General features: G+C 37.8%; 1 protein-coding gene across 1 annotated transcript; it reads left to right on the top strand.

Moving 5' to 3' along the window:
• The first annotated feature begins 10,121 nt into the window (after positions 1-10,121).
• Positions 10,122-10,601, top strand: LOC132797769 (uncharacterized). Its single transcript, XM_060809551.1, has one exon. The coding sequence runs from the start codon at positions 10,237-10,239 to the stop codon at positions 10,537-10,539; it is 303 nt and encodes a 100-aa protein (XP_060665534.1). The 5' UTR covers positions 10,122-10,236; the 3' UTR covers positions 10,540-10,601.
• The last annotated feature ends 3,425 nt before the right edge of the window (positions 10,602-14,026 follow it).

Below are 14,026 nucleotides of genomic sequence, written 5' to 3'. Positions count from 1 at the left end.
GCGCAGAGTTAGCGCAGTGCAGCGCTGAGCTGAGCGCAGAAGCAGCGACGCCGAACAGAGCCGAGCCGAGCCAAGTCGAGCGCATTTTGAGGAAGTCTAGAGACGATGCAATAAATCGAAGCTAATACACTTCTTTCTTAATGTAGAGCACACACCACACACACACACAGCTCGTGCGATCCACAACTCACACACACACACAGACACACTCAGCAATTGCTGCCTAGACAAGTTTAGCGGCAGCGACGTCGCGTCGTTGGCAGACAAACAGAAAACGGTAAATGAGGCAGCCGCTGCTGCGACGCGTGCATCCTGCACACACAGCTGCGACTCTTTTTTACTCAATGAAAATTGCAGTCGACAGCGCAGTCGACGCTGAACAGCATTCCAATTGCATCCGAAACTGGGTGGAGATCTTCCGCCCCAGCACGACGACGAGCACGACGCGAGCGCGCTTCGTAAATGCCGAACATAGACAAAGCACGAACAACCAGCCAGCCAGCCAGCCAGCCGAAGCTTTATTGTTCCACATGCGTTCCACACACAGTACGAACAAAACAAAAATGAAGAAAAATAAAAGTGAGCGTGGTTTCAGTCTTGACTCTGGTCGAGTGCGGGCAACAGTCGCTGTCGCAGTCGCCGCGTGCAGTCCGCAGTGGCAACAACAACAAGAGTAATAGTAATAGCAATAGCTATTGACCATGTCCGATAGAGCGAACGAACGAACGAGCAAGAAGAAGAAGAGCAAGTCCAGGGCAGCTGGAGCTCGTAATTAAGCGGCAGCTTAAGATAAGTCTTAACTGACTGACATGGAGAATGGAAAGTTCAACAAAGTCTTTCACTCAGTTGCTGCTGCTGCCGCTGCTGCTGCTGATGGCGATTAACATACGACACACATGCGGCAGCAAATGGGAGAAGGGTTTGGTAGGCTGTCCTACTTCTGCAATAGCCATTGCTCTATAGCTATACATACATAGTATAGTATAGTGTGGCATGTCCCTGTCCATGTTCAAGTCCATGTCATGTGCCTTCTTTTCAAAGCACTTCATGTCTGTTCGCTTGTGGCATGCCACATCTTCAACTTTGTCTTCTTCTGCTGCTGCTGCACGAAATCGATCAAATCAAAAATGACTTTGTGAAGTGACTAACTGCCTAACTGCCAGCTGCCTGCTGCCTGCCGCCAGCTGCCAGCCTTGCTAGCCTTGCAGCCTGTGTGTGTTGCATGCAACCACAGTATGCTGTCTAACAGTAGCTAACAGCGCTCGCCTCTCAGATTTTGGTCGCTTGCGCTGTTTAGATTTTTGAATGAGTTGAAGTCCAAGTCCATGGCTGAGGCTGCAACTGAGGTTGCAACGGAGGTTGCAACTGAGGCTGAGGCCGTTTGCAAGCACAACACTTCAAAATGAAAGCACATTCCCTTGTAGAAATTGTACCGTTAAGCGAGTAACTATGGCTAACAACGGCTATAGCTATGGCAAGCTACCTGCTGCCAGATCGTTTGTCCGTTTTTTATGGCCAAGCAAACCAAAACTGAAAGAGACTGAGGGACAGCGAGACAGCGAGAGACCTCTACTCGCATCATCGTCCTCCTCATCACCAGTGGCAGCAGTCATCATCATGATGATCGCGGTGCAACATCGTCATCATCAGCAACAGCAGCAGCAGCAGCGTGCAACATCATCCAACATCATCCGACACTTGGCAGCTTATGGCATAGATTTGCAAATCGCGGTTCCTCTATTATTGTAGCTGTTTGTTGTGGTTGTTAGTGTTGCCACTGCTGCTGTTGTTATTGTTGCTGATGATCTCTTGCAGCTTGGCCGCGTGCCATGCCGTCCTCTTATTTATTTGAGTCAATGAGTTCACAACTATTTTGATTTTCCTCTTTCTCTCTTTCACTCTTTCACTCTGCTGCTGCTCTCTTTCACTCTTCGGTTAATAGCTTTTAGTTTTTTTCTGTTTTTGGTGTGCTGCCTCCTTGAAATGAGATTTTGAGGCTGAGGCAAGGAAGCCTCTTGTTGCACTCTTGCACTGATTGATGGTCTGATATTGTCTTAAGTGGCAAGATGCTGATATGTGGCTATGACTTTTCCCTTGCCTCGTGGCATCGCAAACAGTTTTTACTGCACACAACTTTTAATGAGTTTGCAACTCACTGCAACGCAAGCTATAATTAATTTTCGCAGCAATACCACAATCAACAGAACTAGCCAAAAAAAATACCAAACTCAACTGCTTTCTTATTGGCATTGGCATTAAAAAACAATTTTCCTTAATTTCGACCATAAACGCAAACCTTGTTCAACATTCAAGTCATAAATAAGTTATTTAAAGTATTTTGAGAAGGAGGCTTTAACAACTTAAGCAATACTTTGAGAGAAAGAATAGAAATATAATATAAATGAATAACATTAATTTGTAAAATAAATATTTTTTAAGTGATAAGTGGTAACTGGTAAATATAGTTGTGAAGACAAATTTCTTATTTTTTAATAGGTAAAAATTTAGTTGGCGTAAATATTTACTATTAGTATTATTATTATCTATTATCTATTTACTTTATTCGCTTTAATTTATTTTATTAAATTACTCTTAAGTTCAAAGCTGTTGTCTTCTCATAACCATGTCGATTCAATTTAATAAAATTCTTGAATTTAAATTCCTTTAAAAATAATTTAATAAAAAAAATCGAAATTTACTGACAATACTTTTAATTATTTCAAATTGCATGCACTTTAAAAATATAGAAGTTTATTTTAAATCTAAATATTGAAGAATATATAATAATGTTTTCCCAATTTTCGTATTTCAATAATTATATTATTACGATAACTATTTTCTATTAAGGAAATGTAAGAAAACCCTGAGTTAAATGTTATTTTGTAATTTATAGAAATTCCTTCAAACTATGTTCTTCTGATCTATTTATAATCATAGGTAGGGCAATCACGCAGAGTAGCAAAAGATTTCTATAGCATATATGAGGTAATTGTCAGACATCCCATTGAACTGACAATAATGATCTATTTAATGACAGCTCAGTGGTTAAAGTGAGTTGCCAATTTTCACGCCATCCTTTCGAATCACGCTATAGACATTCATTGTGTATACAACAGACAATACTATATAGTATATATATGTATATTCAGACGCTCAAGATCGAGGTCATGTCAATATAAATCATGTGTGGAGATATGCGAATGATAAAAATTTCCTGAATGCAATAAAAAATCGCTTAAATATGGGATTGTTAAACTACGAGTAACGAGTGGCGAATGAAGTGAATAAAAACTACAAAAAAAACAAAACTTAAAAAAAAACAACGATATAAATTAGCATAAAAACGCGACTTGCAAATCCCATTCAAATACTTATAGTATTATGTACAATGTGTAGTATGCATAATTGATATGTTCAATATAATTAGCTATACAAACTAACTAACAAACAATAACAACAACAACAAGCAGCAGCAAGTTGAACAGCTTCAAAATCGTTTAGTTTATGTCTGAAGCCTTTTACTAAACGAGCCGCAGCAACAACAACAGAAACAACAACATGCAAATAAACAATTTCGATAAATTTATGCACAACAAAACTAACAACAACAACTCGACATTAGCAATGGCCGGCAACAACAACAACAACTATGACAACGTTTAGGAGCCTTAACACCTCTGTCACTTTGTGCTCCCCCCTCCGCTCAACGGCAGCTGCTGCACATAATTGGCTCAAAAAAAATAAAAATATAAAAAAGAGAAGCTGAAAAAAAAGACAGCAACAAAATACATAATAAAAAGCTCGTAAAGTTTTTGTTGGGTTTTGTGTGTGCGCGCAGAAGACCCGCCCGCCAGCAGTTGTTGTTGTTGTTGTGGTTGTTGTTGTTGATGTTGTTGTTGGTGCTTGTTATTTAAACGTTTTCAAATCGCACAGCGAATGAAAACGAAAGAAAAAATGAAATACATCGAAAGTGAGCATATGTACAAGTATGCGATATACATACAAACACACTCACACATACTGTATACATACATACATACATAGCTAACTTACGCGATGTTGTCGACGTATCAGCGACGCGCGCTTCGATTACTTTGCATGGGGCCGGCAAAGCTCGCAGTTCGAGAGAACCGAGCCACTCGGCTCTGACAGTGTCTCTCGGCTCTGTCTGTCTGTCTTTCGTTTTTGTCTGTGTGACAGCCGAGGGGAAGATATACAGCGAGAGTGAGAGCAAGAGCGAGATAGAGCATGCTAGTCGCATAGTATGTGGCGGAGGGCAGAGGGAGCGAAAGAGTTTTAGTTGGGGTCGCTGTTTCGAATATTTCTACCGAATGAGAGTGCGAGAGTGCGAGTGCGAATGTGTGTGCGAGTGCGATATGCCCACTGCTCACCACTGTTAAGTGCCCACTGTATCTAGCATCGCAAACATCATCTCATATGCCAAGCATTGCGATGTTGTCGTCTTAGTTACAATCGCTCAAAGTCTGGCCCCCAAGCTATATAGTACTATATACTTACATGTAGGAGAGCATTTTTTTGATTTTGAATAAGCGAAGCGTGGCGTAATATGCAATTTATGCTGTTCTGGAATACTCTCACACTACAGGCAATATTGGTATCTGAATAAAAAAATAGTTAAACAAAAGATAAATGAAATAAATGATGCCAAAAATTTTTTATCATGAAATTCCTTATGTGAATATCATTGTCATATTTAAACATAATATACATTTTAGCAAAAAATATTAATATAATGGAATTATATTGTGGAATATTGGAATATAATTTCATTTATTTTATATACATATGTATTTATTAAATGTAATTAAAAACTAAACTTAAAACCTGAAATAAAATATAATGCATTTGACTCAATATTTATCAATAACTAACTATATTATTATAAATTATATTGAATAAAAGACTAAACTTAAAACCAGAAATGAAAAGTGGTGCTTTCGATCCAACATTTTTTAATAACTATAAATATTTTACATTCAATTTAGTTTTAATTATGAAATTAAAAAACATTTTTTTCTGAAGAAGCAAAAAAAAAATGAACTTGTAGTAGCTCAAAAACAAACTTTTTATATGAAAAATAATTAAAAATAAATTTTTTTCTTTGGTAACTTAAAAAAAAACATAAAAAATGTATTGAAACAAAATTAAGTTCATTAAAAAAGTGAGTAAAACTAATAACAATGGGAAATTGATATTAAAATAATATCATTGATTATTTTTTGAAAGATCATTTGTACAGAGTATTTAAAATTCGCTGCCGCGCAGATTCTTTAATCGTGAAGCTTAAGTTACGAGTATTGTTATTGTTTTACTGGTGAGCTTTATTGTTTATTACAGCATGTACACTAAGTACACCCGTTGCCCCTATAGCTATGTTTGTATCTGTTCTCTATCTGTATCTGCATCTCTAGCTCTCTTATGTAGAGCGCTAAACATTCTACAATTGGCTCATTTAGCGGCCGTCGCGACGACTGCGTAGCACAACGCTCTGACGAACACACACACACAGACAGACACACACACACACACACACACACACACACACACACATCACTGACTATCGTGTTGTCGTCGTTCGTTTCTAATTATACGATAGGTGCGCTACGAGCCATGAAACGTGCGGGGTCTGACCTTCTCTCCAATGTTTAGAGGAGCTGCCCAACGTTGCCTCTGATTCGGCATCTATATATACTATATGTTATGTATGTCTGTCTGTGTGTGAGTTTGCCTGCAACTGCAACAGTGTTGCCTTTGTTAATGCCTCGGGGGCATGGCGTCTGAAAATAGTTGGTGTGCTTTTTTTTCAATATTCCGCTAGGGGATTATTAAATATTAGTTGGTTCAAAAAAAAAAAGAAGGCTTCTGTGACGGCAGCTGTTATTAACCTCAAGTACAGAGGCGATTTAATTATTGCATTTAGCTGCCTGCAAATGGCGTAAACGGAATTCTAAATGTTGGTCACACAATTTCCTTGAGCTAGCGATAGTTCTCAACCATATATATCTGATCCGGGGCGTGTTCCAACACTTGGCTGTGATGGATTCGTAATAGAGGTCACTCACTCAGTAGCTCAGTCAGTCTGTCAATCGCGTCTTTGCCAATAGCAATAACATCTCTGACATAAGCATGTGCAATTCTATTCTAATTGATTGTGATTAAGTGCAGAAAACAATCTATTAACTATTAACTGCTACTTAATTATGTGGTACGAACCAATGGCTTTAGTCATTACTCTGACTTCAAGTGGGTTGAGCCAACAGTCATTGGCGACATTGCTGATGATTGATGTAATGCTCTTAGCGTTAGTATTTAAATAAAATATATTTTAAGTATCTACCACTTATTCTGGATTGAGAATGTTTCCTCTTCCTATTCGAGTTAAAAACAATCTTATGGCAAGAATAACCAATCTAGAATTGTTGTAAAATTTGTGTTTAGATTTTGGATTCTAAATTCTAGTATTTTAGTCATTTTAATAAAATACATTTAAGTGTCTACAACTAAATTGAGAATGTTTTTATTTTAGTCATTTAAATAAAATATATTTTAAGTGTCTGCAACTTATTCTGGATTGAGAATGTTTCCTCTTCCTATTCGAGTTAAAAATAATCTTATGGCAAAAATAACCAATCTAGAATTGATTCTGAAGCAATTGTTTAGATTTTTGATTCTAAATTTGATGAAAATTGTAAAAGCTTGTTAAGAAATACTTTTCTATTGCAAATTACGTCTACTGCAATCGAGTCTTAGCTGCTTTGGCTATCAATCTGGTATATTTTGTGTTGTATGGTATATTTTTAATGTAGTACTACATCGATATACCAAATACATTCTTTAGTATATTTTAGTATTATTTCGGCATATTTTAAGTATAGTTGTAAAATATGGGGAAGTATTAAATTAATATACCAAATATAACCATTGGAATATTTTTGTTTTTTGTGGTATATTTTTAGTAAATTTGTAGAATATGGTTTTATTGAAATGACTGTAGTTTTCTTACTTTTTAAGAATTATTGTAGAACTTCGTTCTATATTAAAAAATCCCTTTTCAGGGATCAATATCGACTTCACTTTATCATAAAATTTAGCTAAACAATTTTGTAGATAGATTCTTTTTGCATTAACTAGTTAGTTCTAATCTCCATTTTTGTTTATTATAAATTTGGAAAGTCTCTTTGTTAAGAAAATTATATAGCTGTCTCTTACCAGATCCCTTATATCTTTCATTAAAGCACCATTTACTATAGTTGAAACTCTTACAAAGTGCTTATCTCAAGCTCTGTAAGTCCATCAGGTTGTTTCATCTGCCTACTCGATTGAGTATGATTTCTATTTGTTTTCTTTTTTGTTGTCTGATTTGTGAGTGAAGTAACCAAAACAAGTACGCGTAATCTGATATATTTATTTTTGTCGAACATCGTTGGCATTAAGCTCTGGCAACATTTCCGCATTTGAAATGATTTTTAATTATTATTTTTGTTGTGGGACGCCTACACATCAATGGATGCTCTCTCGTCGTTTGCTGGATGCTCGATGTGAGCTCAAATGTCAGGCTTAAGACGAGACGAGTTCAATTTCCGAGCGCACAAGAAAAGCCCACTACAAACGAAAAAAAAAATAGCAAACAGCCTTATCAAGTGGATTTGGATTTGTGTGTAGTTCAAGTACTCTGTGTGTGTGTGTGTGTGTGTGTGTGTGCATCTTTATGTGGGTGCCTAAGCTCCATTGATGACACGTCATTTCTGGCATAGACATCTTCGTCAAAAAAGTGTTAAGTCGAGTGAGAAACTAAGACCAAAAATAAAAAAAAACAGGTCTGGAGAGCCAACAAAAAAAGTGTCAATAAAATGTCATGGAAAGCCACTTAGTTGTTAAGAGTGTGTGTGTGTGTTGAAGTGAAGCCAAAGCTGGAGACGAGGAGGCCTCACCCAGGGCACTTTAAACTTTGTGCCACATCCGTTGTGCCAGGTGGGGCATTTGCTTGGGTGGTGTTGGTGGTGCAACCCACCAAACATTTGTCAATTTTTATCGTCTACGCTTTATTTTTTGTTCGTTTTTTGGTATTTGCGGTTCTCCAAGTCTTTTTTTTTTCTGCACAATTATTATTGCTTTGATTTAAATCAGTCTACTGACCCAAAAGTTCAGCTACGGAAATTGCAAATTTAATAATTGACTAGACGCCAAAAAGCCAGAGCCGGAGTCAGAGTCGCAGTCGAAGTCGAAGTTGGAGGCAGCTGCGGAGCTCCAAAGTAAACCAAACCAAAGCAAACCAGGGGGCTTATTAATGCGATAACCTTGGCTGATTTAATTTCTTGTTCGCGAGCTGTGATTACCAGCAAACGACAACAACAGCAGCCGTAACAATAACAATAAAGTATAAAACACAGCAGCAGCAGCAGCAGCAACAACAACAACAACAACGGCATGAAAATCAAAAACTTGCACAATTTCGACACTAAACGACGATCTTTGGTATCTTGTTATTGTTGTTATTGTTGTTTCTTTGTAGTTCAAAGCCCAAGTTGGACTGTTAGTTAGTTAGTCGCATATTTAATTAAGAGATTGAGCCCCAAATAGTGTTGAACAATGGTACACGTTGTTGGCAGCACGAGCTCTGCTTTTTTGCCTCTCTTTACACTGCAAAAAACCAAATCATTGCTGCGTTATTTCGGCTCTTTTTGCACCTCAGCAAATTGCAATTTCGTTGGATTTGTTGCAATCATTATCAGCGAAAAGTGAACATTGTCTTCAATGGGTTTTTCTATCAATTTATCTTGCTGCTTTATCCAATCCATTGCCTCATTTAGCTGCCAAGTGTTTCCCTCCATGATGCCATGAGCAGCATCTCCTTTTTCGCCAATTATTATGTAGCCATCAATTGAATTGCTTCTACAATAATCTTGCAGAATTTCGTATAAATAATCGTTCTCAATATTTTTCAAATCAAATTCAATCTTGAACACGGTTTTCGAGTTAATAACGAGCTTTCTGCGCGACAAACACTTTTCGCAGTTGCACAATAATATAGGATTCTCTGTTGATGGATTTTCCGCATCAACAATGTCTTTGGGTATGTTTAAACATGTTTGTTTCCTTTCAAGTCCTTGCTTTGAGAGATTTCCTTCTTCTGATGAACGCAGCTCGTTCAAATGTCGAAAGGAATGCATTGGACTTGGACTATCCATTGTATAAAGTCTTCAAAGATTTATTCAAATAAAAATGTATTTTTTTTTTGAGAACTGTTGACGTATTATTCAGCAAAATGTTTTGTTGGTTATAAAATTGAAAATATTTCAATTGAAACATAAACACAATTAATCAGACATTAAAATTAGGAAAAGCTAAAATTTTCTATTAAAAAATAATTTATTTAATTAAACATTAGAAGAAATGGGATACTTAACTAGAAACAAATAATTTAATATTTAAAACCATAAAAAAAATTTAAATTAGAAAAAAAAATCAACAAAAATAATAATTTAAAAAATAAAAATTTATTTTTGAAATGTAATATTGAATTATTAATACGAATGCTTAAGCATATTTAAAAAAATACTTAATACTAAATAACTTAATTGTAGAAAATTAATTTTAGCTATAAAATTCGATGTCAACATTTTTATTGTACACAGAATTAACTTATTATCTTTAGATAGATAGATTGAAAAAAAATAAAGAATAAAAAAAAAAAATTTTTTTTTACCTACAGACAGACTACATTAAACTATTAAAAACATTGAAGCATTATTAAAGATTCTTAAAACTAATTTAACTAAAATGAGAGTTTTCCAAATGTTATTCCTAAAAATTGGTTATAGATTCTCTAACTTTTGATACAAAATTCGATATCAATACATATTTTTATTTATATGCAGAGAGATAATATTAAACTATAAAAAATATTTAACCACTCAAAAAAAAAAAATAATACTTTACCCCAAATTAACTAAATTTAAATTGTTCTAAACGTAAAATTAAATTTCTGAAAATAAATTATAGATACTGATTTTTGCTATATACATTTGGAAATCAAATATTTGTACTCAAAAAATTAGAATTAATAACTGAATATGAATTGTATGAATTGAACTTTTAAACAGTTTCATTTGGATTGTAACTCAAGCATAAATTCCAGTCTAGTAGTCTAACCATTTGGTTAGATTATTGCTCTATTCACTTTCAAGGAAATCATCATAAGAACACACTACAAATATGTCGAATAAAAACTACGAGATAAGCACACCGATTGCGATTTACCGCTTGTCCTACGTGTTGCAAGTGGCAGACGACAAGAACTTGCTGCCACGTGCTGCCCAAAAGGCGAAAGAAGTGAACGTATGTGGCTATATGATGTATACGCACAGTGGACACGCTGTCAGTGGTGAACTGGAGGGCACTCGGGATGATCTGCAGCAGATGCTGTACTGGCTTCAACTGGAGGGCGGGGAGAAGCCACGCCTTGGTCGATATCAACAGCAGCTGAAGGCCAAGTATGATGATTTCTTTTGCTGTTAAAAGAACTGTTCTGAGTTGCTTCTGCTGCTTCTGCTGTGGCTGCTGTTGAGAGTTTTGCTTGATTAAAATTGTAGCTATAACCACGAAAATTTGTTTCGAGTGCATTTGCAATAACTCTGCCATAAACAATAACAATCAGCCAGAGAGTGCAACACAACAATATTGAACAATGGATCACTGACGATCCAACTTCAAACTCTGCCTGACTTTTTCAAAGTCAAAATCGCGATTGTATCATCAGTTGCAGTTGCTGTCGGTGTTGTTGTTGTTGGGGGGTTGAATGACTGTGATTTTTGTTGGCCAAAGTTGGCAGATAAAATGGTCGCAACAAACAATGAGCTGAAGCTGAAGCTTTGGCCTACTGAGCCACGGCAGCGTTAGCGGCAGCCGCATCGAGACAATCGAATCAATTCATTTTTCTAGGGCGTACTATGCCACTTGAACGTTGAACTGCAGACGCCCCAATGCTGACTACTGTGAAGGCCCCCAGATTGCAACTCCCCAAACGTTCCATTGTTATGGTTAACGGCAACAGCCAACTGCCAACTGCAACTGCAACAGCAGCAACGACAGCAGCAACGACAGAGCAATCGCTGCTGCAAGTTGGTCTTGATCGTGCCATAGCACTAGTCATTTTAATTTTTCGCTATTTTAGTCGAAGTTTGCAGCTCTTTTGATGGCGCTACTTGCTGCATTTCGCAACACTGGTTTGTGTCTTGCCTGCCACACCGTTTGTGTGTTGTGTTGTGTGCCCCCGCCATAACTCATGCTGTGTGCAGCTGGAGATTTATGTGCTTTGTTCAAAATGGGAGCAAAAAGCAAGCAACAACAAAATGTTCTTGCCAAGACTGGATGTCAACAGGATTAGGTCGTAACATTTTTTTTTTGTTGTTGTCGTTTTAGCAGGCCATGGCAATTCAATTAGACCTAAATGCTGTCAACAAGCAGGCACTAATAACCAACAATGCAATGGAGTGAGAGAGATTGCCAAGTGTCGTCAGTGTCTGCCTTGTGTATCTCTCTCTCTCTCTGTCTCTTTCTTGATCTCAGTCTCTGTCTCTGTCTGCGTCTGTTGCATAATACATATTTTATGCATGCAGAGCGCTCTGGCAATATTGCAACATGCTCGCCATGCTCTGTTGTTGTTGATGATGATGCATAGCCTCCAGAATTGCAAAGTCGCAAGCAACATCGTCGTCGTCGCCCCTCCCTGAAACTGAAACTGAAGCTGAAACGACAGCCAGACCAAGTCAGACCCGACCAGGCCAACACCGCACTCGTAGAGTCAGAGTTGCGAATCGACCCGGCCAGACTAAAGCGCGACAGTCCTGCGCCAAAAAGCATCCAGCTGTGAGCCGGCGTCGCCTGCCCTCCCTCTGTCTTTGTCCCTCTCCTGCCGTAAGTGTGTCGAATATTCAAGTGAAAATTTCCCGCATAGATCTCAAGTCAGTCACTCAGTCAAGGCGCAAAAAAAAAAACACACAAAAAATCGCGAGTGCGGCGCTTGTCTTTGGCCACAGTGTGGAGCACAACCCAAGCCAATATCATAGCCACAGCAACCTCTGTCTCTGTCTCTGCCAAACTCTCAGCTGTAGCTTTTGTTGTTGTTGTTGCAGCGTATGCACATGGCTTTTATAGGTGGGTAGCTCGCCTGCCTGCCTGCCTAACAGCCTAACTGCCTTTCGACTGGTATTCCACTCGCATTTGATTAGAGACTTGGGCGCTGAGCCAAACTTGTCGTTACAGTTGTTCTTATTGTCGACGTCGTTGTTGTTGTTATTGTTGCTGTTATTCTCTTTAAGTCGAACAATTACATTTTAAGCGTAGCACAACCTTGGATACCGTTAGATTTTTGCAGTCGTTGGGCGTGTGTTACGTCTAGTGCATAACACAGCAAACATATTTCGCATGAGAATGTGAATATGGATGGAAATATGCACAAAATTTATTAGACTTTATATCGTGACAAATAATACAATGATATAGCAGCGTGTTTAATTCAATTGTTGATGTTAAATAAATGAATTAAATGACGGTAACTTAAAATTGAGAAGTCATATCAATAAAGTTAAGCAAGAACACGACACTAACTTAAATTTGACCATATGAACCCTTAGATCTAAGAGACTATAAGAGATAGAGATATAATATGGTATATTTGACACTCTGTGGTATATTTTGAATATAACATATATTGATTTAGTATAATTTTAAATAAAGAAATACTCTACTGCTCTTTTATTCACAATGTGTTGCAGGTATTTCACGGTCGAGCACACTCGTCTGTAGTTTTCTCACTTGTAATATAAGGTTGATATGGTATATAAAAAAACCTGAGTGTTAAAATATGAATACAAAAGTGTAAATTCTTTCATTTTGTCTTTGTGAAATCAACATCAAAATAAAATCATATTTAATTAAACAGTTTAAAGGAAAAAAGAACGGATCGTCTTTGTTTTGACTTTAATTTAATATAAATAAAATCACAATTGGTATGCATAAGATTCATATTATAAGGGAAACATGATTGATATAAGCAGACCTGTAAAAATTCAGCATCTTAGGTTTAGAAATGCACATTAATGTTTCAAATTTACAACTAAAATAGTTCTTATGCTAAAGTGAATTTTCATAAATCACGTATCATACTTTAAACTGAAGATAATAAAGTTTTCTACATTTATATAGTCACATTAGTCGCATTCTAGAGACTAGCGTAAATGTTCATTGGGTTGGATGGCAAGCACACCGCTGGGCTAAACACGATTCAGCAATCTGGAAAACGTCTCGTTGACTTCGACGTCTCTTTGGCAAGAGTCTCAACGGCAACAGCAACAGAAACAGAAACAGATCGCCAGCTCTCAGCTTGGGCCACAAAACAGACCCGACCAGACCACAGTCTTCTATCCCCTGTCCCATCTCCTTCTCCTTCTTAGCCTGCCACACAATTCCGAGCTGACTGTCAGACGGGGCCAGCTAAAAGCGAATCGACCACACCCGCACACTTCATTATTTTTATGTCGCCTGTGGTGGTACGATTTAAACGACAACGACGACGGCTCTGGAGACTGTTTTTGAGACCGTTGAGACTGGGTTACAGATACAGAGTTGAAGCTAAAGCTAAAGCTGAAGCCGTGGCACGACATTCGGCGCTGTGTTGAAGAGAACCCCAAAAGCAAACTCAAGAAATTAGACGCATTCGACGTTTTGGAGCGAGCGACAAGTCAAAGAGTAGCGCCTTAAAAATGCCCCAAAATGCCCGATTCCGATCCCCAGACACAGACACAGACCCAGACCCGGACCCAGACCCAGGCACGGGGCTTCGACGTTTGCTGCGCTGCTAGTCAGGGTCTGTTTGGGCATGGGCACATCTCATGTTGATGTTACAATTGCTGGTTGTGCTGCTTGTAACTTCTTTTCGGTTGGGTTGGGGATCGGGATCGGGATCGGGATCGTGCGCCAGCCTCAAATGTGCCTGGTGGGGCTT

Source organism: Drosophila nasuta, chromosome 2L (assembly GCF_023558535.2).
Source record: "Drosophila nasuta strain 15112-1781.00 chromosome 2L, ASM2355853v1, whole genome shotgun sequence".
Taxonomy (NCBI): Eukaryota; Metazoa; Arthropoda; class Insecta; order Diptera; family Drosophilidae; genus Drosophila; species Drosophila nasuta.
Note: the sequence above shows the minus strand (reverse complement) of the source record. Positions and strands in the feature narration are given on the sequence as shown.